Here is a 25,927-nt window from a genome sequence, read left to right on the forward strand (position 1 = left end):
TATGGGTGGGCAAATTCCAAACACACCACTACCAGAGGGCTTCCAGGACGCCATGGACTCAGAGCTTTCCTACGATGAAAAGAATGTTGACACACTGAGCAACTTCGATGATGACATTGATGAAAATTCTATGGAAGAGGACCCAGAACTAAAGGACGCAGCAAGTGACTCATCCAAGCCCCTTATATCTTACTCTGGGTCATGCCCTTCTTCACCACCTTCTGTGATCTCTAGTATTGCTGCTTTGGAGAATCAAATGAAAATGATTGATTCTGTCATGAACTGTCAGCAGCTGACCAGTTTAAAATCCATAGAAAATGGATCAGGGGAAAGTGACCATTTGAGCAATGACTCCTCATCTGCCGTTGGTGATCTTGAAAGCCAGAGTGCAGGCAGCCCTGCAATGTCAGAATCTTCTTCCTCCATGCAGGCTTTGTCTCCTGTAAATAGCAATAGTGAAAGTTTCAGATCAAAGTCCCCTGGTCTCAGTAACCAGGAAGAGCCACAAGAAATACAACTAAAGACAGAAAAACCAGACAGTCCACTGCCCACAACTGAAAATGGAGGCGCATTAGATCTGACATCCACCAATCCAGGAAGACCGGTCATCAAAGAGGAGGCTCCTTTTAGTCTGCTGTTCCTGAACAGAGAACGTGGTAAGTTTAAACGTACTGTTTGTAATATCTGTGGCAAGCCTTTTGCTTCTAAGAGTGCATTGGAAATTCACTACCGCAGCCATACTAAAGAACGTCCATTTGTTTGTACAGTCTGCAGTCGTGGGTGTTCCACTATGGGTAATTTAAAACAGCACTTACTGACGCACAAATTAAAAGAGCTGCCTTCTCAGTTATTTGAACCCAACTTTACTCTAGGTCCCAGCCAAAGTACTCCTAGCCTGGTCACCAGTACAGCACCTACCATGATCAAAATGGAAGTGAATGGTCACAGCAAGCCGATCTCTTTGGGTGAGGTTCCCTCGCTTCCAGCTGGAATCCAGGTTCCTGCTGCACCACAGACAGTGATGAGTCCGGGGATCACCCCTATGCTGGCGCCCCCCCCTCGCCGGACTCCCAAGCAGCACAACTGTCAGTCGTGCGGGAAGACCTTCTCCTCAGCAAGTGCACTGCAGATACACGAGCGCACCCATACCGGTGAAAAACCGTTTGGTTGCACAATCTGTGGTAGAGCTTTTACCACAAAGGGGAATCTTAAGGTAAGAGGCCACATGAAACTGTAAAGGCTTGGGGAGGGGGGTTTAAGGCACTGCGCTTGAACTCAGCAGATCTTAGTGCTTAGTGTTTGTCCCAAAGTCAGGTGAGAAGGGAGCTTCAAGGAAATACTTGCTGTACAGTGGTGGTCATTATGCTTCCACTGTGTTGAAGATAGGGACTGGAAAGCAGCTGTGCAGTGATGCGAACTTTAAAACTGGTTCCAGGTGTACATGCAGGCATGTCGTAGTTCTCCTGACAGACGTAATGGCACACCCATTCAGCTGATGGACACATTCTGGCAGTTCTTACGGACCATCAATGCAAAACAACCTCACTATAAACCAGAAACGGAGAGCTTGCTCAGCTCCTTGGGTGCCTCCCCAGTTTCTATTTCCTATTCTGCTTTGCAGCCATTGCAGACTGGAAAGCGGTTTCTCACAGATTGACAGCAGCTTACTATGGGACTGATGGCTCTTATTCCTGCAGGCTGGTTAACCATCAGGACACAGCCTGGGGAATACGTTTTTAAATGTCCTTTTTAAAAATATTAAATTTAGCAAAGTAATTTGTGCCTCTGACATGAGATAAAATACTATTAAAGTAGAACAAGATGAAAAAAGGGGAAGGGCAGGAAAAAACACCCATCTCCTAGTACAAATAACGCCCTTGGTAATCTTCAGCATGTGAGGACTTCCAGCTTGCATGTGAAATTGTCTAACCTAAGAGACTATGTACTCTTTAGTCTTGCAGCACGGTGTTTGTTTTCACTGAGAAGAAGCAAATGCACATTGAAAAACTACTACGGAACTGGGTTTTCTTTGTGTGGGCTGACTGGACTTTAGAATTGTGTCTTAACTGGAATTGATTTGTTTTCAATGCGAATTAAAAGGCATTTCTTTTAAAAAGCGAGTGCAACTGTAAGTAACAGCATTTCAGGCCAGACACCTCTCCAGAATGTGCTAACTTGAGGGTGCTTCTTGTCCCTGTTTACTCTGCAGGTGCACATGGGGACTCACATGTGGAATAACGCCCCTGCACGCCGCGGCCGCCGCCTCTCTGTGGAAAACCCCATGGCTTTGCTTGGTGGCGATGCACTCAAGTTCTCCGAGATGTTCCAGAAGGATTTGGCAGCTCGGGCCATGAATGTTGACCCCAATTTTTGGAACCAATATGCTGCAGCTATCACTAACGGACTTGCTATGAAGAACAATGAGATTTCTGTCATACAGAACGGAGGCATTCCTCAGCTCCCAGTAAGTCTAGGCGGAGGCGCCATCCCACCTCTAAGTAACCTTACCGGTGGCATGGACAAATCTCGCACGGGCAGCAGCCCTCCCATTGTCAGTCTGGACAAAGCAAGTTCTGAAACGGGAGCCAGTCGTCCATTCACCAGATTTATTGAGGATAATAAAGAGATTGGCATAAATTAAAAGCATTCATTCTGAGTAACTGTTGGACCACTACTCTGCACAACACTTGTCGTGTTCCATGTACAGCTTTTGAAGTTAAGCATTAGTTTCCTGACCTAAATGCATAGGTTCCCTTTAAAGTTTTACCCATAGCAGAAATACATAACTCTATGGCTGCTGAAAAGTTGTCTTGCAAGATCTGCATGGTACTTCTTTCAACAGTGAGTTTGACTGTTACTGAGAACTTTGAAACCTTTTAATTTAACAGAAAACAAACAAACCAGTCACAGGATAACTTCATTAGAAACAGAAAGAGGCTAGTCTATATCCACTTCGCTTCTTACAAAACTTACTATTACCTGAGAAAGGGGGGCTTCATTACAGCATTCTGTCACACTTATTTGCTGGTTTTGTTCAAATTAGTTAGAAACTTGGACTATGTTTTTAGGAATCTTAATCTTAAATAAGTGATTTAGTACCCCAATGCTGTGTATTATTACAGTATCCTTGTCTGTAGTATTTATAATGTTAAGATTATGCGGGTAACAGACAATATACTAGCCCCAAACTTAAATGAAGCTTTTGTACTGCAAAATACATCTGGCTATGTGATTTTTTTTTTTTTTAAGCAAGTTCTGTTTTACTATGAATAAGTGGTTTATTTCAATGCAGGCAAAATTGTGAAGTTTTATTGGGAAAGATAGCATGCTTTTCATGTGCAAGTACCTGTCAGTAACAAACCTTTTTTTATTTAAATATTTGTAGCTGCTATGTGGACAGTTGTTCTATTAAATGAAAAAAATTGTAGTGTGGATTTTAGCTCAATGATTGGAAAACAAGTTACAGACAAACCTTAGGACCATAAATTATTCACAACATTATAAACAGTTGTGAGTAAATACTTCGTGTTATAAAAGCTGTACAATAAAAAGGTAATGTTTGTATAATGTGGTTGCAAACTCTTAATTTATACTATTGCACTTTTAGTATTTTGTACTAGGGAGGTTTGTCTATAATTTGAAACTGAACAAAAATGTAAACTATTTTATAAATAATACTTTGACGTAAGGAATAAGGAGGAGGACCCTGTTGCAGTTTCTTGTTTTGTAAGGTCAAACAATGAGAGATCTCTATTAATTAAGCGGAAAAGTTGCAGAGAACTGTCAGATCCTTAGGAAATACGGGGCCTGCCATTTCTTAAAAGGAAATGATTCTTTTAACTTTTCTACGAAGCCCACTTAAAAGCGTGACCGCCTCCGACAGAATTCTGAGACAGTTATCTTAGGAGTGTGATATTAATACAAGTCTAGGATAGAGGAAGGAGAACATTGTGTAGGTTTAATTTGACTGTAATCTCTTCTGTCTCTTTCACACATAACCATGAGAAAGATACCAACTGCCTAATAATATTAGAACAAAATAAGAACTTTCAGGCAGCATGAGCAGTAGTAACATACAAATGTTCTGTATTTATTTCCAACTCTGTCTGATTATCTTTTCAGGTTTCTCCAAAGCACAATGTACTCTGATTAATCAAATATAATTTTATGTTGATTGCATTGTTGAAATGACACCAAGTAAACAAAGGGAATGGTTCCACTCATAAGTTAGGCTGGGGATGCTGAGGAGACTGGGGCTTAATCAAAACTTGAACAGTAAATGTTTTGTGTACTACCTCATTTTTGTGCATTACAAGCATGGTGGAGCTGACACTATGAACTTCCGTCCAGCAGAATTGCTTGAGGGACATTATGGGTAGCTGGGTAACAGCGCAAGGAGTTTTATGCCCCTGAAGAACGAATCAGACAGTGAGGTCTTCTCAGTTGATACTGAAAAATAGGACAATCTTTCTTATACAACAGAAACCATTACTGTAAGAGGATGGACTATTTCTGCCATCACATGATGGAGTGAAAAGAGGTTCAAAGACTTAGCTGTTTGTTTCTATTGGAAATGAACAATGAACTCTACAGCTCCATTTTCTACAATGATGAGGTAGAGATATATAGATATATGTATCTCTCTACATAAGAAAAATTTTGTGTCTGTAACACCTCTACAATATAACATCATTTTTTGCCACAGTGTGTGGGTGGTTAGAGGTGTTTCCAAGCATAAAAAAAAAACAAACGAAAAAAACAACAAACTGAGGTGGCTTAATGTTGCTGGATTTCAGCAATTGAATGTTTTTATTTATCTGTGTAATTTTTGGTGTGACTTTTTTTTTTTTGTTAGTATTTGGTACCATCTAGTGTTATCTCTGTTCCCTAAAGGATGTGTATAACTTAAAAAAAAAAAAAGAGAAGAAAAAACAAAAAAGGAAAAAAAGAAAAAATCTGTAAAGTGTTGTAAATAAGATGGTTGATGATGGTACAGTAAGACTGACCCCATTTTGTATTCAGGGTTAGGCCATTCCTCTCTGCATGGTGAAGAGAGACACTATTTTTATACTGTGATACCATGTGGGGCTAGGAGCCTCCCTGAAACAGCTGGGAATTGTTACCTAGATCCAATATTTTTTATTATTAAATCTTGTTGGCTTGACACATCTACTGATTGAAATGGATGTCTTAGTCTAGGTTACTATTTTTGTCATATGGAATTGAATAAAATGCAGGATGTAATATTATTTCTGAATTGCGTTCCTTGATTATTCTAATAACAGAGCAAGATATGAGACTAAGGTCACTTGTGGTAGATTGGTGTCAATGACTTCTAATCATCGCATCTGAAACTCAGAATAAGGTCGACACCTTATATTCAAATGTTTTTCTAATTTATATTAACAGTGCAAAGGGATAGAATTATTAAAACCTCTTTTCCCATGAAAATAAATCGTTAGAGCATTTATCGCAAGACAGTAGAACAAAAAAAAACAAAACCACCAAAACAAAAAAAAATATTTTGGAGTGGGGAAAACAGACTTTGGAAGGACTACTCTTTCAAATTAACTGCTTTCTGAACACTTATCATGTATTCTTTACTGAAAAAGCCTCCTTTTCAGGTTGTTTAAACATCTGCCTAATATCCACAATATACTGCACAATAAAATCTGGGAACAAATTTATCAGGAGCAGTTCAAATTCTAAAATAAAACAAAAAGGAAAAAAATTGACAACTCGCATCCGTTCATTCCAAATGACATAACCTGTACATTTAAACCTATGATTTTGTTTCATCTTTTTTTTCAAGACCCTAATTTCTCAAAGCATGTCTAACTTTAACCAAATTATTTTTTCACGTTGATTTAAATGAAAGTATTTACATTCTTAAGGTTAGGCATGTGATTAAGTATCTCCTGCAAAAAAAAAGTTGTATGTTCAAGTAACCTTCAAGCTGTTATATTCCGATGTTGGATGCCTGTTGCATTTAAAACGGACAAAAGATAAATAAAAGAGAAAAATCTGTATTAATCATCTTTCAGTGGCCTTGTTATGAAGATACTGTGTTTTATAAGATGAACCCAAAGAAGGTGTGAGTTCCCTCAGGTGACTCAACAGCAGTGATAGGTTTGTGCTTTTCTTCCTGCATCTACGTCCCTGAGCCTTGCTGAGAGAAAAGATGATATGCAAAAGAGGAGGAAAGCAAAGGAGCACTGATAGTTACGGTTCTGTTCGAAACACGAGAGGAAAATTAACTGCTTTCCGCTCCTCCCCGCCCCCCCCCCAAAAAAAAAAGGGTGAAAGCAGAATGGTATTATTTTTAAATATGTATGGGTTATTTTTTTTTATTATAGGAACACATGAAGTAATAAAATGTGCTACACAGATAAAAATGGTCAAAGTCTGTTGAATTACAGATGTTTAAAAATAGAACCATGTAGGAATTCTGTATGTTTAGAAAAATTGCTGGTTATGATTTTTTGAGGGGAGGGTTATTTTACTACATGAAAATTCCAGCAAGGCTTTCAAACTCTTCAATTAAATTTTTCCTATGAGTTATTAAAAAGAGAGCATTTATGACAAATGATTGACATAACTAAATTTGTATCCATTTTTTTTCCGTTTTGTATATATTAGTCCTCAATATGTTTTCTGTCCCTTTACCTGTTTTGTTCTTTCTCTCTTGGCAAATACTTTGTTTTTCGAAAGCTGCATTTGTACTGTATTTGTGTTGTCTTTAATTTACTTCTCTGCATGTACTCTGTCGTTTGGAAGATACTGTGTTTTATTTTTTCCTTTTTCTCTAATTCTGCAGAGGTCAAAAGAGCTGCCTGTTTTTTACGTCTTTGTGTAACACTAGCATAATGAATGATGAAGTCTTCAGTGATGTGATCAGGTATGTGCATAGCTCACAGGATTTGCTAATAAACATGCCATTCACACTCCATCCTCCAGATGAAGGCATGAAGTTTGTTAGTGTTGCTGGTCTAGGGCAGCTGCAGATGGACAGGAGGATGGAAGTACTGATCCTAACTTCACTGTGCCTGCTTTTACACCACTGAAGCTCCATGGGCTTCAGTGGAGATACTCTAGGTTTATTCTAGTGCAAGAGGGACTGCTTCCAGGTTCAGATGTCTTGCTTTACTTCACTTATTATCAAAACAATGGCTAGCTATACAGTCTATTTTAAAGTATGTCTAAGCAAAAACATTCTGGACTTTATTTTTGAAAAGAGGCAAAATATACATAAAATATATATTTTAGTACATTCCACAGGATTATCCCAATTTTAAAGGAGATTCTGAAAGCTGAATCTAAAAAAAAATATAGCTGTGTCCCTTAATATACAATTTGATGTCATCATATGATTATCAGTGTATTCACATAAATGAGTAAAAGAAGCTGTAATTTTTATGTATAAAAGAAGAGTGGGAGACTCTTGCTATGGCTCTTCTACACAAGGTTGGCACTCACAGGGAAATCCCTTCCCTTTGCAGATATTAAAGGTATCAGCAGATTTATGAAAAGAAAAATACATGTTTGTGCATGTTGCAACACCAGTGTATAGTATTTTATTTTTTCAAAGGGAGAATGTCCCAATCTCAATTGACAAAGTGACAAATACAAAAGCCAACAGCGTTTGGCTATGCCACTGGCATAGTTTGAAGATGTGGGCAAGTCATTAAATAGACTCAGATTTTGCTTGAGAATGAGATACTTCTGGGGCCTCTGGGAATCAGGAACTGAACTCCCCTTGCAGCTTCAGCTAGCACCTTGTAGTATCGGGATGAGTTGCCCTATCAGTAAGATGGGGTAACACTTTTGTACCTACCTCACGAGGGTGTTGTGAGGAATGGTTTTATGTTTGTACAATTTTTCAAAGAAGGAAAATGCTTGGTATTATCACTGATTTTAGAGAGTTTACAGTATATGTGCTATTATTTATTATTTGTACTCCAGTAGTATATATGAGATCAGTCAGAACTGAAAGGCCTTACCCTAAATGTTGTACACTCATCTAGTTGGGATTCATACAAAATTTTACTCAGTAACATTTTGCAAGGGAGATATTTCATTATCAACTATCTATTTGATTACTATAGGGTTTAATTCAGTTATTTAAGTATTCAAACTGATTATCAGTTTTAGGTCATGGCAGAGAATTATTTGGTATCACATTTTGTTTTGAACTTGTATTGATTTTCAGAAAAAACGCACCAATTTTCTGTGGATAATCTAGATTCAAATCTTGCTATCAGTGGAATTCTACTGTACTTTTTGCTATTAAAGCTAAACGTTAAAATACATGTGTGTGTATATGTTATTATAGACCAATATATAATATATCTATATACTTATAAAAGTGTATGTTTTAAATTTCTTTAGCTGCTTAGAATTTCTTTCAAACCATATGTGGCATATTTTGCTCCAAGTGTTGAGCATTTCAGATTTAACTTAAACATTGTTTAATTTCAAAGGTAATGCTTACTATCATTGGGATGCTGAACAGAAAGTAATTTGTTTCCCAGATTGGCAAACTATAGTTAATATTTTGTACAGGTATCTGATTTACAGTACTGTGTTGAACAGCTTCTTTATCAACTGTTCATGTGCTAAATATATTAGCTCAATTAATTCTATTGATACTCTTGACTGTTTTATTTGATTATACAGAAACTTTTTGGTTTAGCTTTGTAAAAGTTGTCTTCAGTGATGTTAGTCTGACTCATTTCACTCAGGCACATCACGGAGTAAAGGTGTGAGTAACGGTGGGTGAATCTAGTCTAGAGAATGTCTCTTTTCTCTCTGCACATTACTGACATCTCTCCACCACCTCGTTCTGGTTACCAGCCTCTCTCGTGTGTTAATTTCACTCGTGGCTCAGCCAATTTTGTCCAGCACTTGGCACTTTTTCTCCTACAGTGCACAGTTCATATGGGACCTATAGATATACTAACATAAGTATTGTATTTAAGATAGGCTGGTGGTGGAGGGTGTAAGTGAACACCTATGCTGAAAGCCATATGCAGTTACCTGTTGTGTGCGGCAAATGTGCACATAAAAGGATGTGGTCATCAGGAGGTTTTTATCACTTTATACTCTCAATAATAGGCATGATATAGGAGGTTTCGGTTGGGTTTCTGCTTTTTAAACAACCCTTGTAAGAACAGTTATGAACAGATACCTTAAAGAGGGGAATATACCTTTTCAGGTAAGAGTTTTGCGGTCTTTTGATTGGGACTTGCCTTTTCTTCTGCCCATTTTCTATTAAATGACTTTTCCCAACATAGCCTTCTAGATCACTTCACAGTTAACATTTAGTCCTTCACCTGGGTTTTAATCTGCCATTATCCCATTCCAAACAGGCTTACTGAAACCAATGGGTTTTATACTAAGACATTAGCTAATGCATCTAATGGGTAGCAGAATTGATTTTCCTGTGCATTTTGGAAATGTTCTTAAAAGAATATTCAGTTAAATCTTGAAACAGTTTCTCACGTTTCTTGTGTCATTGAATGTGACACCTATGCCAATATTTGGCAGCAATCTGGTCCAGTCTGTGGTACTTTCCCTTACACTGGGCAGCCTAGTGCTCCACAATTTACCCTAGATAAACTAATGACACATGCCAACCAGTATTACTCATTGAAAGAAATTTTTTTTTTTAGTATGTTATCAAGCGTCTGATTGCAGTAGCTGCAATTCCAGCCTCACAGAAGGTAGATTAAATGAGCCTGGTAGTCTCTGCAGCCTACATCTTACCTCTTCCCCAAACCCTACTATCTTCAGGAAGCAGTTTGCCATTGTTTCCCCTGTGATAATATATCTTCTCTTTCTTTTCTGCAAAGTAGTTCTGCTATGCTCATTTCTTTGGTTTCATTGTCTTCCTGTACATGGCCATGTTCTTCACATGTTTTCTTTTAAGGTAGTGTTAGATTTGCCCAATTCACACACTGGCCTTTGTATTTATTATGTTGAGATTAATTTCTTTTATACTTTTGGGGCCAGGTCGTATTGTCACTACTTATATTTGCACCTAATTCCAATTAATTTCTCTCATTTCTATGACTAGAAGATACTGCACAATGAAGCAAAATTCAGCACCCTGAAACTTGGAAGAATTTTAAAATGTTTGTCCATCAGGGATTACTGCACACTCACATATTGAGCGTTCAGGTTTATTAACCTCAGCTTTTGGACTTATTATACATATAACCAGTTCCACTCTTAGTTCCTTTATATCTGGAGATGTTTTTAGGCTGATCATGGTTTTCCATACTTTTTAAAAATAGCAGCATATTACTTTTCCCAAAAACCTGCATCATAGTAACATTTACTTAGTGGCTAATGTTTTCTATGCAACAAGTAAATTGTAATGAGTTATCAAATTTTGCTGTTATTTCAGTGGAACAATTCACATATGATGCCGAGATGGAAGTAAAGCTCAAATGAGTACAATAAGTAGCTTTTTTCTTTCTGCCTTTATATCTCTAGTGCTAAATGGGAGAAAAATAACAGGATCTTTTACCACATGAAAAGCAACCAATATAGATATCATGACAATAGTGATGTTAAGCACAAACAGAGGCACAGTACCAGAATTAAACACAACAGAAAATACAAGAATTTAAGATACTAGATTTTAAAAATATACGTAGTAAGGAAACAGAAACATACTTCTAGACAACTAACAATATCTAATTGTTAGTAGCTCCCTAATGAGCCTTATTTTTTTTCAAGGATTCATTTATCTGAAGTCAAGAGAATCTGGGGGAAGCCGAGCAGCATGTCCCTGGGTTCAGCTTCTTGTTAGACTTTCTCATCAGCTCAGGAAATGCTTATTCAAGTTCAGTTGTTAAGGTGGAGGAGCTCCTGAAACCAGAAATATCATCTAGTCAATTTTAGTGTGGATGACTATCCCAAGCACATTTCCAGTTTACCCCTATTCCATGGTCTTAAAGAAAATCGGAATATTTTATTATTTCTAAAACTTACCATAGGTCTCCAAAACAGGAATGAAAATGACCCTTAGCACATCCTGATAATTGTGTCTGTGAAAGGATTAATCTCTTTTACTGAGCAGAGATATTCTAATTTCTGCAGATCACTCCTAATTTACATTGGTATGAGCAAAATCAAATAGCTCTAGTGACTGTATCATCCCTTTTTCATCAGAGCAAGGCACTTGTCTTTTTTGTTAACCATAAGTTTTTCTGTTACAAGTCACAGTACATACTAGAACAAACGTAAGATAATCAAGATATATCTATATTTCTGTATGTAACAGACCCATTCCCAATCTGGAGGCCACCTGGCCTAGCAGAAGCTGCTTCCATACAATTTCAAATGCTTTCATTCTCTTGGAAAAGGACAGTTAAATCCAAAGGGAATATTAGGATTGGCCTTTGGTCCCACAATGCTGCTTGGATATTGAATGGGAGTGTGTCCCTCAGCCCATGTCAAAACTACCCATGAAGATGTTGCTGGCTGATGGGGCAATTCCTGCCCTCCTGCCCTGGTCATGGTCAGTTCAAGGAGACTGTCAAAGCCTAGGAGGGAAAACATTTCTTTGGAGAGGAGTAAAATATACTTTTAGGTGGAGGCATCTTCTATCCTGCCTTTAAGTAGCTGTATGTCTAAAGTAACCAGAATTGACTCTATGAGACCACTCCTTTCAGCATCTTTCTCTCTTTCCATTAGGAATTTGACCCATCTTACGTGGTTTTGTAGTTCATGTCTCATGCTTCTGGAAATCTGGGCTTCTACCAACTTTCATGTGTGAAAAGAGAATTGTTCCTTGTAGGTTTTCTGAGAGGGTTTTCCAGATTCTGTGAAGCTGCCAGAACATCTTTTAGCACATGTTTATTCATTATTTTATCTGGGTTTATTAGCTAGCCCACTCTTGTTCCAGCATAAGAATATACACATGGTTATTCAGGAATAATATTTCCTGAATACTTGTGTAGACAGAGTAGTCCCTTAAGTAATGAGTTCAATTAGGCTAAGATACACTATGTAGCAATTCAATAACAAAAGTCCTGGGAGGTAGGGGGAGAAGAGGCTTGCCAATTGCTTACACACAGTATGCTGGATAACAACTAAAGACTCCGTGCTGTGGCATATTTGGCACATGCTGGCCTTCAGTTATGCCTAGCAACTCCCAAGGTTTGAGCAGTTCCTTACTAAGGTTTCAATCAAGGAAAAAAAAAATAGCGTGGTGTGCAAATTAGTAAGACAACAGGCTCCATTTGAAATCTCTGGGGATGTTCAGTCTTACAGAATACCAGCATCCAAGAAAATCAATTTATCTTCCATTTTTGCCTAAAAAATTGTCAATAGACAGGTTAATTTACCAATTCACTACCCTGAATACAGGGTGTTGGATTCAGAACTGTAACTTAGAGAAAACACTCTCAAAACCTGAAATGCATACAGATTTGGCAGATTTGACTTGGGAATTACAACCAATTCAACATTTGGTTTATATTTCTCATTACCATTGTTAAAACGTTTAAATATTTATTCTAAGAAGGTCAGTTAGCTGCATTTTAAATGGGCTAAGCATTCTACCATGTTCTTCTACCATGTTCTCCACCATATATATTCTTTTGAGAGAATAATGCACTGCAAAAAATGCCTAGAAATCATTTGGCTCTGCCTGTAGTCCAGTGAGACAACTCTTCTCTGTTTCCACTTCAAGTGCAATCTCCTTTTGAGGAAACTGTCATGTAAAATATAGAGACGTTGCTCATTTTTTAGAGAAAAATCCTTCAAGATTTAAAGTCTACTTCAAGTTGTTACAATGACTATTCAAATAAAAACAAATCCCAGAACCTAGCAACACTACACTAAAATAATATGGAATTGAAAGATTGTTATGCCAATACCTCTCAGTCATCTGCTTTTCAAGCTTCTGGTTTTGTGATAGCAATGGGATTTTGCCTGCCAGAGCATTAAGCATTGTTCTACAGTTTCTGAGGAGGTGCCTGCCAGTCAAGCCTCTTGACAGCTCCTGGGGTTAAGTCTTCAGAGGCTTGAGATATTGATACAGATTTCTTAGCATTGATTTTTTTGAGACTTAAAATGTAAAGTTTCACTCAAATGCTTCAAATGAATTACCTTATTTTAGTTGTCATAAGTCACAGAGTCAAAGGAAAACTTTGGGTAAAAGTTTTCAGAAAGCAGATTTCAGCTGCTGAAATCATGCCACAGCTTTGGAATCTGTGTTGAGATGCCATTCACGGTCTACAAAGGTTAGAACTTGCCCACTGGGTTGGGATCATTGAGCCATACCATACCTGATTGCTGAAAAAAACACCCAGCAAATGCAAGATCTTAACAGGATATTGGAAAACAGAAAAAAGCCCTTGTTTCTCCATTGCAAGACAGAGATTTGGCTGTTTTCCTGAGCACTTAAAATTGATGTGCTATAGTTTTCATGATTAGAGCATTACAGTAGAGCTGAAGCTCTGCTAGGGATTTTGATATGGATTTTTTGTGGTTTGTTTTTAACTCATCTATATGCCAGTTCATTAACATGAGGTAAGCTTTTCTCAGCTTGTATTTGACTTCTGCTATCATTATTCTTATAACTGGCTTCTTTCCATGCTATTTTGTACTCTGGCAAATTGTACTGTTCTGTTCACAGGATGTATTACTGCATAACTAGTTGTAGCATAAGTGAAAACGTTCAGAGAAATCACCAACACCCATCACATTGCTGATTTTATTTGTTTATACATCAGTTCATGTACTCCTTTATATTCTTACCTTTGGCTGAACAGGGTAAGTTTGTCTACATTTTTTTTCTGTGCACATGTATAAGTAGGGCACAGCCTTGATAGCTGATCCTCTGTTCTGAGACCAAACTCCCACTAGCTTGTGCCCAACTCTGAAGTTTGTATTTCTCTTGGAGTGATGTATCCACCTTATGTAGTCCTTCATGAGTTATTTTGTGGTTAATATGTAGGAACTGGGAGGGTATCTTTTTCTTTCAGAAGGATTCAGAGATTTTTAAAGCACTGCTACCAAAATTATCAGAAAAGATTGTTTTAAGTTGCAGCAAAAGCTGGAGGTGATAAGTGACATAAAGCAAAGTAGGCAGCCTTACCACAGCACAGAAGTAAGTAAGCAGAAGACAAGAAGGATTCACAGGAGAAGGAAGGGAGGAAGGAAGGAAGGAAGGAAGGAAGGCAGGGAGGAAGGAAGGAAGGGAGGGAGATATAAAGTGAGAGAGAGCTATCTGGGCTATTCCACATTTAGTAAAAAATCTCTTTTATACAATGCCTTCAAAGAATACAAGACAGAAGTAATACATGGTGCATATACATTGTGTGCAGACTGCAGGCTTTTAATTAACTGCTTGATTTTTCTTATGTGCCTTAAGACAAACCTTACTTACAATTTATTACTTTTCTTCAGTATTTCACACTGAGAATCACTCATTTTTAATTATCAGCCCTGCTTTTGCCTCAGTGTCAAACTTTAAAGCTATAATTGCTCCACTGACTGCTGTAAATGTTGGCCTATTGCAAGTTACAGTAGTACCATAACAAATTACATGGGCTCATTCTGGATATATAAAATGCATCTCACCTGAACAAAACTCTTATCTAGGACTATCACCAGCACTTCAGGACACATTGCCTGTGTTTTGATCTCATAAAATCGTCCTTTCAGCCCTTCTAGAGGCTCAATTGTTGCTGTAACAGTGGAAGAGTGTGTATTTGATTTGTTGTAATTTGGCTTTATTGTCTTTGAAGAAGCTGGGTGGACTTGCTGAGGAAAATTCTTGAAATGCTACTGAACAGATTCAGGGAGAGACTGTGGATAGACAGACGAGTGGAGTCCAACAGAGTCACTTCACATCTGTTCAGCTGGTATCTTTGAGAGACCAAAAGGCTGAAAGGAAGATTGTGAAGCAGACAGCCACACCTCCAGGATGATGGAAAAAATGTCATAGGGCTGTGGGGAAATTTGGCAGATCTTTCTGCTTCTCAGTTAGCGACTGGCTTGAATGAAGAATACACCTACAAGGCTGCTGTAGGCAGAGAATTGAGTGTAACATAGTTGATTTTGTTCTCTCTAGCTTCCTTAAGGATATTTTTCTATTTAAAAGCTTGTTTAAATAAAAGCTTTTATTCAAATAAAACTTAGCTTTCCTGAGCTGGGGTGGGGAAGATGCTGAGGAGGAGGCAGATTTGCCACAAAGCTGTAGTTGAAACAGCGTCTTGTTACCTTCTGCATGAGCACAACACAGCAGCTTTCTTAGGCCATCAGCAGCTCTAGGAAATGCTCTCTCCTCATTCATTCAGCCAGGGTACAAACACAGCCAGAACCTGTTTCTCACTGTTTTGAGCTTCTGCAACTCCCAGTGTCTGCACAGGTAGGGTAAGAAGGAAATGAGGAAGGCTTACATCTGTCCTGGGGGAAATGGTAGTAAAGAAGACCTGAGGTAGCAAAGCAAATGGTAAAGAATATCATTCTCCATTAGTTGACATGCTTGGGCAGGAGGTGGAGGCATTTTTTCCAATACACAGCTCATTGCAGTTAACTGCCTCCAAGCTGATTTCTGACTTTCTGATAGTATTTTAAACTACTCAGGAAATGATGTTGGTGGAGAGCAAGGCTTTCCTCTCATGTAGACCTTCTTCCCATGCAGAATGAACTGTAACTGAGCCTGTAGATACAGTTGCTTTTATATGGTGCCAAATACAATTTAAAATAGTGGTCACTTACACACCTGAGAAGGGGGGAGCAGGATGTGGGGAGGGGCTCACACTTGCCACCTCTGAGTCTCCCTGGGTCTGGATTAGTTTGCATGATTCACATTGCTGCTATTCCCTTCTGGATGGAGTAGTTGGGAAATAAAAAAGGGCTGAAACTGGATGAAATGAAAATATTCTAGTCTGGACATATGGAATGAATTTACTTATGGGCATTGGTCAACCCTGTTCTTGCATATGTGCAAGCATATTTTGTACTCAAATCAGAATGATCCATTTTAAAACTGTATTTAAAGAAAGAGCAAATAATTGTTTAACTGCCTCATTTCTTAAATACCTGGTTTTTTTACAATGATGACTTGTGTTTTCCTATGCCACCAACATCTGAATTCAGCTGTCAGACTTGTGCTTTCTTCTGTATCGCTTGGCTATGCCAATTTTAGGATCAATCTGCCTATCTAATGCTATTGAGCTCCTGAATACGTGCACATTTTCTACCCTCCTCCCCCACCTTTTTCTCCCCTTTAGTTACTACCAGTGTTTGTGAACCATTATAACTCCACTTCTGCTGGTTTAATTAAATTTACCTATGGAAAACAAAGACATGAGATCTGGCAGTTAGGGAGCTCTGGGACACAAGGTGATCTGTTACTGAATAAAGTGATGCTTGAGAGGTGCTATTCTTTATGCATCATCATGATCATCAGATAAGGAAGAATCGTATGACACATTGCAAGAATGCTTTGAGGAAAGTGAAATTCTAATCCTTTCCCAACATAATCATAATGATGTAAATGTATCCCTTTATATGGTGTAAAATTGATTTTTCCTTCCTGTTAACAGCTGTACAGATTCTGTTCTGCACACATTTTTCTTCAAAACTGCCTGGTTCCCTCTGAGTACATTGTTGTTTTTCCCTTCTCCCTTCTTTAAAGTCATTCGTTTTTTATTTATTTTGTTTGCCATCCTGACCCTTGGTAAGGTTAAAATGATTATTCAGCAGTTGTGCACTGTTGAATTACCAGTCTTTTGTTCCATGGTCTATTTTGTTGTTAGTGTACTCCATAGACGCCTTTGACTCAATTATCGCTGATATTGTTAATCTCTGGGCTACTCAAGATGAATTCCCAAACTGTATAAAGATGACATTGGTCTTTTCTATTCTTAAAAGACTAATTCTTTTGACAGAAATCCAGGAAACTTCAATCTGTGAATGAATAAGGTAAAAAGGACAGAGCAATGATGTGATACTTTTTATCACACTGACATTGTAACTCAATTCTATTATAACTTCTCTTAGGAATCTGATATCCTAGTCCAATAAAAAGTATGGCAGTCTTTATTTTATGTAACAAAAATCTAGCTCGTTCATGTACACTGCTGGACCTTAGTTGTCATAATGTGGTCAAAGGAGTGCAAAGGGCTGTGCTCTGTTCTCAGAAATAACTTCTGTGCTTAGAAGCGTAAGGGGTCCCACAGATGTCCAATGATATGAGGAAATTTTACTGATTTACTCTCTTGATTGGGGAGGTGGCAAACTATTGTACTGCAAAGTTCTCACGGGAAGGCAGGTCTGCTGGAATAGAGGTGTCTCACAAACTCACTGGACTTTTCCAGCACTTGAACTGAAGTAAAGCATATGGTTTCATATTTTGTTTTAGAGGCTAGTGAAAGGCCTCTAAACATACATTCAGGTGTGTCTGTTTTGATCAAAAATGCTAAGAGCAGCACCCATCAGGACCTCAAGGGAGGTGACCACCCATAAATACTGCCTGCTTTCAGCCCTGAATGCACTCTAATACTCTAACACTATAAAGCTAAAGCACACAAAAGGTAGGCAAAAGGTGGATTTTTCCATCTAGTCACTGATCTTATTGCGGATTTTATACCACAGCTCTAATGCTAATGTAAATGTTAATTGTCTAAGCCCATCTCTTGCCTTTCTCCCACTTTTCTGGCTTCCACTCCTTAACTTCCCCATAGATGTCTCTGATTCCTGCCTATTCCATGTTTACCTGCCACAGTTCTCCCTAATTCTTGTCTGCCACTCACATCCCCCCCAAAGCTCTGACACAATATTGAAACCTGCCTTTATATAAGAACATCTCACTTTCTTGGCTCTATTCACACTAAACAAGGAGAAGCTGGTTACTCTTTAGACCAAGATTCATTCCCAGTTGCAGAGCTTCCAACTTGATCTTCTCAGTGAACTAGTTATGGCTTTAGCCTGATTAGGTGGCTCAGATAGGACTTAGATACATGGCATGAAGGAGATTATTCAAAAAGGAGGATTAGACAGATAATAGCTAAATTGGCAGAGAGGCTAATCCCATGCATGTGCAAGAGGGACAATTTAGCTGTCAAGGGACCTTTCCCTCTCTCATGTGTGTGGCTGCTGGGATAAGATAGGTGGGGAGGCCTGCAAAGCAAGATGGATGTGTGGAGGTTAGAGGCACAGCTCTAATGACTAATGACCGAGTCCCACTGTTAGCCTTCACAGCAGTCCTAAAATGGGAGTGGGCCTAACATGTTAGAGATAATGATACAGATACTGTACTAAGAGTCATCAGTCAACTTTTAGTATTTAGAAAAATACACATGGATAGATTTGTATGTAATATAGATACCTATTCATAGGACCTTATAAAGATGCCTTATGCCTGTATGGCTGTTTTCTCTGTCTTAAACAATAAAATAGCCATTTCCAGTGCAAGGGCCAAAACCAGCCAGTGATGGGTTTTTTTTTATTTGTTTGAGGGGGAGAGGAGGGGGAAGGGTTGAGGTGGGATAGAGGTGGTGGTGGCATCAATAATATGGAAAGGTTTAATATTTGGTCATAGGTGCCTCTGTCACTCAGGGCTTTCAGTAGCTCTGGAACATTGAGATTTGTATTCGCCAAAAGGATCACAGTCTTACATTTTCTAAAAAAAGACTTTTCCTCTCTCTATCTTCAACCACAGCCTCTTTTTATTAAGTGTGACTTCTTTACCAATTGTTCTGACAGTGTACTGATCAATACAGATTTTATTTGTCTAATACTCTTCATCTATAGTTTTAGGAATTATCATGATTTGGTTCTCATTGATCCATGTTGATCCTAGTCCTCTTTTTCCCATCTTATTTTCATTCCCTTCAAAGGATGCAATGTATTTTGTTTTGCAATATTCTCTGTGCTATTCAACCCTAGTTGCCTTCAATTGTTCTTAAACTTACCACAAAAATCATATTTGTTTCATTTTATTTTTTGGATTTGGCTATTATTTGACTTGACAGTGCAGAGGTCTCAGGTATCAGCTGTGGTATTTTCCTTCAGTGGCAATTCTTTTTGCCTTTCAGATAGCTGACCATTTTGCATAAGCAAAGAAGAGCTAAAAAGAACTGAAATGTCACTCCAAATATTTAGTTTATTCTAACTGAAACAATATATGCAGTTTTTATTGACACACTTTCATACGATAAGCTTTCAGAGATCCTGAAAAATTAATGTTTTAATATTTTTTTTATTATTAATTTTCATTTCAGGGCAATGGATCTAATATTTTAGCATATTTTAAAATTTCAGCTGACTTGAAATTAAGTTGCTCTTTCCGAATTCAGGCCCCATAGATCAAAACATTGCCTTCAACTTGCAAGGCTTTGCATAGTTAACTCCATTCAGCCTTTGTGAGCATCTTATAATTGTGATGTGGAGGAAGGAGCTTCCATTTTTGAAGTTATCCTGACTCTCAATAAAACAGCAGTGCTGCTCAGAGAAAACAGCCAAAAGCATTGTGCTTATTCTGGTATTGCATTTTCTATGTGCTTGGTTTTGAACTGTAATTATTTTAGACCAGATCTACTTGTCTATATTTACCCATGGTCAGACTTTTCTGCTTCTGTTTGAGTCACATTACATCTGAACATTACTGAAAATATAAATACAAATTTACTTCAACTACTATTTTCTTTCTCTCCTAATCAGGCTCTTTTAATTTTTATGACTGTTTATTTGCTCCCCTTTACCTACTCTAGACTGTTTCAATATCTTCTCTGACCCGTGCAGCCCTGTCTCACTCTTTTTTTTTTTTTTTTGCTGTGTCCACTTCCATGTTACTGATGGCAGCCAAACTGTCTTCCTTCACTTCCTCCCACTTTTACCACAGAGCCAGCCAGCCAGTTACCTCAGCTGGCAAAGACCACAGGAGCCCACCCCATTAACTGCAGGGAGAAGCAGGTCAGCCCACTCCGTCCCTTGATGCTGTATGACAGAGAAGAAGGACAAAAAGCTCCAATGAGTTGCTTCTCTGTGTGTCTTGTGTGTCTTGTGTTCTCTGTCTGACTCAGCTTTGCGGCCTGCTGGAAGCATAAGCCTTGTTCGCATCATTGAGATTGGAAAAATACTATTTATTGTATTCACAGATTTCAGTGAGACCATTAATCTTGGGGAGGGCTACCTTGGGGGGTTATTGGTGGACTACTTTTTCTCCTGCTCCTTTCAGCATCCTGAAAAAATGTGTCAAGCAGAAGAAAAACGAGATGTTAGAAGATCATGGTTGCAAATTCTTAAGAACAGAAGTGAATTTATCCCACTTAAATTTAAAATTAAACATATAAAATAGTAGAATCATAATATTCAATGTTTTTACCTGTGGTGAGGAAACAAGCCATACTAACTGAGATGTCTGGTTGTCTAGGAGAGCAGCCACACCTGATCTGGTATGACTGAAAGCACAGCTGGCCAGTTTCAGTACAAAATAAGAAGCTAGTTTATGGATGAATAGAGATTCAAAGGAACTTCGATTCAGTACAATTTTTTTAAAAGGTTCAGTAAACAATTTGATGTTTTATGCTTCTTAATAGCAGGAAAATTATCTTGTAGAAAATTATGTACAGTTCAAAACTTTTCTCAGCTGCAACTCCACAACTGCACTTAAGACTAATAGGCTATTTGCAATTGTAACTGAATAAGCTTTGGCCTTCTATGTAATAAATTATTACTTTCCTGACTTCCAAATATTTATAATTATTAAATTTAGGCAAATTAAAAAAGACAATTTAAGCAAACCCAAGTCAAACAGCTGTATTTCATGTATTTTTAAATATTAATTTAATGAGTAATGATGTTAAATCAAAAGGCTGCTCACGAAGACTACACCAGTGCTGAAACAGAGAGTGTACATTACTATGGGAATAAATGGATATCTTAAACTTCTTATTTTTAATTGCTCGTGCAAATTTGACTTCTTTTAAAGGTGCTGTCTATAGGATGAATGCTTTTTACACATTACAGTTTTGTAAACATGCAGCCTGACCTATATTTACATTATTCCTTAGTTAAATATTATGGCTTAAATTTACTTAGAAATAGGATCTGTAGAGTTTAAAAAATAAGAGTTCAGAGCAAAGCATTGTTCCAGGCTATGAAGCTTACCAGACAATGACCTCAAAATAAAACATCCAAAGGTAATGCACCAATTTTAATTAAACTTGACTGAAAATCAAGATAGGGATTTTGTCACTCTTGGGTATGGAGAAAGGGACGAAAGGAAGTATGAGGGAAGTTAGAGACTTTACTGCTAGTCAGGAAACTCAAGGAAATCCTGTCCACATGCAAAACCATTAAACTTTGAGTTCTTGTAATAAAACCTGGAGATACATATATGCTCGTGCCAAACAACTCAGCCCAAGGAAAGCAAAGATGTCATTGCTCAAAATACAAAAATACATTGCTCAAAAGTGACTGAACTTCACAGAATACAGGATTGGAATTAAAAATATTTTCTGATCTCAGTACTCGCTACACAGGAGATAAAGCAATAACGAAGAGCAGTTATGAAAGATAAAAAAGCTTTGGGGAAAAAGTGGATGAACTAGTATGCTTAAGCCACACATGAAATGTTGGGGTGGTCGTATGCCTGAATATGCTTAGGGCATAGCTGAGGGCTCAGACCCAGAAGGCTTTTTTACAAGCTGGATGAAAGAGTTATTGATAAAAGCCAATTTAGCTGCCCCAGTTGTGCTGGCATCTGTCAGGAGCCTTCTTGCTAAATAAACTTCTACTTTTCCTTTTCTGTGTACTGTGCTGGTGGGTTGTGTAATTGTTTTTGTAATAAAAAGGCTCCTTAAAACATCAAGAATTGCTTCTAATCTGAATTACCAAAGTCCCACTCTGGGAATATATATCCAGATTACACTATGTTACTTTTGAAGAGGAGACAGATGTTCATGGCTGTGAAACAGATATTTCAATATATTGGTTTTTTTCTTGTGCATTTCGCTACTCAGCCAGACTTTGGGTACAAGGCAAGAGGCATATGGACAGATTTTAACTCCTGATGAAGCAAGTATGTTTGCACAGGATTGGTGAAAGTGAGATTACTGTATTTTCAGCAATGCAGAAATTAATAAATAAAAAAATCCTCTTAGAACACTTTATGATGGAGCAGCAAAATTTGAAAATAAAACATCCTATAACATAGTGGGTATATTTCTCTATGTGATACCTTTATTTAATTCCTAAAGTAAGATTCAGAAGAAAAATGATACTAAAAACATCAGTCAAGGGGGAAAAGAGGGAAAAATGTCCTGGGAGTCACTTCTCATATCATCATGTCATGGCTGAATTTTAGTTACCTGAGACAAACATCAGAAGGCAAATTAAGCAAGACGTGCTAAAGCATATACACCAACCATAATTCCTGTTTGCAGCCTTTATTCATGGGACATGCTTATGTGCACATGGAAATATATATGTAGTCCAGTTGACTATAGGCTTTTTTCACATGAATATGACCTGTACATTAGCAATATGGAAATATCCTGAGGTACCCACCAAATAAATTAGCACAAGGACAAGACCACTTGATAGCGGTCATCACCTTCTTCAGTTGGCTTAACTGAAGCTAAAATGGTTTCTGTGGTACAGCTGCTCTGATGGATAGAAGTTGAATGATGGGAAGTGCAAACATTGCTTTAGAAATTACTCCCATCAGATAGAATGCATCTTACTTTGATAATGCGGGTAGAATTTTTTCTGACTGCAGGAAAGCTTATTCCAAGTTGTTTAGAGTTAAGTTTAGGGATGTCTGATCAAGTTCATAGAACGATAAGATGATAGAATGGTTTGGGTTGGAAGGGACATAGAAAATCACCTACCTCCAACCCCTCTGCGATGGGCAAGGAACTTTCCACTAGATGCTCAGCAATTTTCAAAGTATACTTAGATCTGGCAGAATGCCCAACCTCACTGATGTGTATTCACTGCAGAGTAAAGAGGAACTTACTCAGTTTAAAAGCTGCCAGACAATTGTCCTCAGAGCCCACATGCACTGGTTATTATTATAATCATATTGCACCAACTGCTCTTTTAGGCCAGATCTCTTTTTAAAATGAGGAATTAAAATCTCAAGGAATTAAGTTCTTTGGATATGGCACCCCACTGGTGAGCAGGCACAAGGGATTTGGGTCCTCAGAAAGTGAGGGTTCATTGGTCCCTTACCAACTTTCATTGTAACAGATTAGTAGGAAGCGTTAATGTATATGTATTTCTAAATCCCCTTTGATTTTACAAAGCATTTTCTGCAACAGTACTTTTTGACCTGGAGATCCAAAGAATATCTATACAACATAGAAACATTGTCAGTAGTCTTAACTGTGTTATTTTTATTTCATAGGGTGTCTCCTCAATTTTGTAGTGCAACTTAATGATAAGGAGTAACTGACTGCTAGAATTTACACTAGGATGCTAGGATTATAATGATATTAAGATAATTATATCATGTCACCTCTTATTCGTCTNTAAACAGACCTAATCTCTCCCCATGTGGAATTATTTCCTGGCCTCTGATCACTTGCCTGTAAGTCCTTTCAGTTTATTGTATTTCTGCCCTGTTTTGTGAGAAGTGCTGACGGACAGTAAGCAGGATCAAAACTGAAGGGTAACTATTGATTTATAGGACCATATGATAAATGTCTCCTATAAAGTGTCTTCTATTCCATCTCTTAATACTTCCTAAAACACTCTGGTTTTGTTGATGGTGGTTTTATTTTCATTTTTAACGTACAGCTGCACATTGAGCAGATGGCTTCATTTGAGCCACACACAATGCTGTCTAGCTCTTTTAGCTGAATGTTTACAGTTAATTTAGAAAAGTCCAAAACTCCCACTAAAGTCAATGGGGAAAATAAGAACTGCTGAGGAAGGTTCAGAGGCTGGCAAGATGCTACAGTCTAACAATCTTCAGTGTAACTTGGAAAAAAAAAAGAAAACAGATTTTTTAGTGAGATACAAACATTAAAATGATGGTTCTGATATCTTTCTTTAGGTAAAACTGGTAGTATGAGATGTGGCTGTCTATTTCTTGGAAGAAAGATGATGTAATTAGAGCATTAAATGTTATAAGCAGGTCACAAAACTATTTATTCCTCATTCCACAGACCAGAAGGACAACGTTTCCACAGCTAAATATTTCAGCATTCTTCTGGAGGCACACAGACCCATTGGTGTTTAGCATAATTAAGAGTTACAGCTTTATTTAGGTAACTCTGCATGGAATCAAGATCCATTTCGGTTATTCAGCTTTCAAGGTCTTTTCCCCTGGGTCTGCTGGTAATGTTGCTGAGGGCAATGACTCCTTCACACAAACCAAAGAAAAGTAATGGAGGAGAGCCCAGCAGTGAGGAGCAGGACAATGAAGAGGGTTGTTGCCATTACTTGCCTCCTTCACCAGAAAGTAACACATGGAAGATGCACAACAGCATAGGACTCATTTTGCTTAAATCTAGTAGTACAGAGCATAAACAGCTGTATCTCAGCTCAGTCTCTTGACTCCTTTGGTCATGAAAACAGGTACCGATTGGGTGCAATGTCTGACATTTAGCACCTGTGTGGTCTTGACTCTATGCTCAACTAGATGAGCAGAAGACATCTACAATATGGGCCTTTACAATCCTGCCCTGAATTAGTAAAAGACCAACATGTGTGAAGAGCTCTAGGCACATGCATGTCCTTGCTGATCACATATGCGGCTGAACCTCCTGTAAAATGTGGATGATATTTCAGTAGCTCATGCAGTCCTTATGGGAACTCTCTTTAGAATTTGAACAGAAGACCTATCATCCTCTATTAAATTCTATTTTTTTTTTTTATTGTATTCTGGTGTCTGGTCTCTACATTTCTCAAGAACTATTCATTTCTCTAATGCTTTTCCATGGCAATACAAACCTATTCAAAGTGATAAGTGGAATGGGCATGAACTTGACATTTTGTTAAAGTAATCTAACTTATGCAGTTAAAATACTACTTTTGTGTATTATTGCAGTTTTTGTTTTTTGGTACAAAATGAGGTTGTTTGTTGGAAATAATGTGGCATTGCAAAAAAGTCCTATTCTTTCTCTAGCTACCTTACAAGTAATTTATGCAGATTTCTTTAAGAACAACTACTTATAGGCTGGAACCTATAAGTAAAAATCCATTTACTTAAAAATCCATTAGGAATTAAAGAAAACCATATTCAGTGACTGACTGTTGTGTGAGTTGATTAATAATTTGACAGTTTTATTTTTGCAAGCTTATATGTTCATAGATAATAATTTTTATCTAGTGTGGGGATTTTTGCTGTCAAAATGTTTCTTCTGCAATAGGAATTTACTTAGGGAAAAACAGAGAATTCCATGTCCAGCTGTCACAGGTCACTAAACATTTAAAAAAAAAAAGAGAAAATTTCTGTGATACTCCTAAAGGCTTGCAAAAATGCCTTTATCTCAGGGAAATGAAGATAAAGGCTACTTCATTACTAAAGAAAAATATTAGTTCCTTTTGGTTTCTTACATTGAGAATGCTAGATTGGGGGAAATCTTGCAAAAGCTTACTAAAGGTGAGGTTTGTATATTTTTTCTGAATTATGTTAGGGACAGTCTGTTTCATATTTTTCAAAATAGGCTTATTTACAGTGCCTTTTTCCTCAACAGCTACCCATCTTGAAATACCTCTGTGAAGAAAACCAACATATCAGCTTTGCAAACCAAAGAGTTAAAAGACATTCCATCAATAATTAGGATGTAAGTGAATGACAAGACCTGTAGTTTATAAGGGGCAAAGCTGAATGATAAAGCTAAGATATGCATAATTAGGAGGCTACTTTGTCTAGTTTCTCTGGTCCTCTCTTGAATAAGAGCCTTACACAGTAGTGTGTCCATTCCCTTACACACAGAAGTATGTC

General features: G+C 37.8%; 1 protein-coding gene across 4 annotated transcripts in view; it reads left to right on the forward strand.

Annotated features, from left to right (window-relative positions):
• The window catches only part of SALL3 (spalt like transcription factor 3), a 47,948-nt gene that overhangs the window by 16,994 nt on the left and 5,027 nt on the right, over positions 1–25,927 (forward strand). For 2 of the 4 annotated variants that reach the window (XM_017823522.1, XM_017823532.1), the window contains exons 2-4: positions 1–656; positions 873–1,213; positions 2,210–6,033. The exon at positions 1–656 is cut by the window's left edge. In XM_017823522.1, coding sequence (XP_017679011.1) covers positions 1–656; positions 873–1,213; positions 2,210–2,641 — 1,429 coding nt within the window. In that variant the 3' untranslated portion in view covers positions 2,642–6,033. Of the gene's footprint in view, positions 657–872; positions 1,214–2,209; positions 6,034–6,817; positions 8,329–25,927 lie in introns of those variants that run through there. The other 2 variants (XM_017823551.1, XM_017823542.1) reach the window with 2 other exon arrangements.

The sequence above is a fragment of the Lepidothrix coronata genome, unplaced genomic scaffold, assembly GCF_001604755.1.
Source record: "Lepidothrix coronata isolate B3197 unplaced genomic scaffold, Lepidothrix_coronata-1.0 Scaffold3, whole genome shotgun sequence".
In the NCBI taxonomy this organism is placed as follows: domain Eukaryota; kingdom Metazoa; phylum Chordata; class Aves; order Passeriformes; family Pipridae; genus Lepidothrix; species Lepidothrix coronata.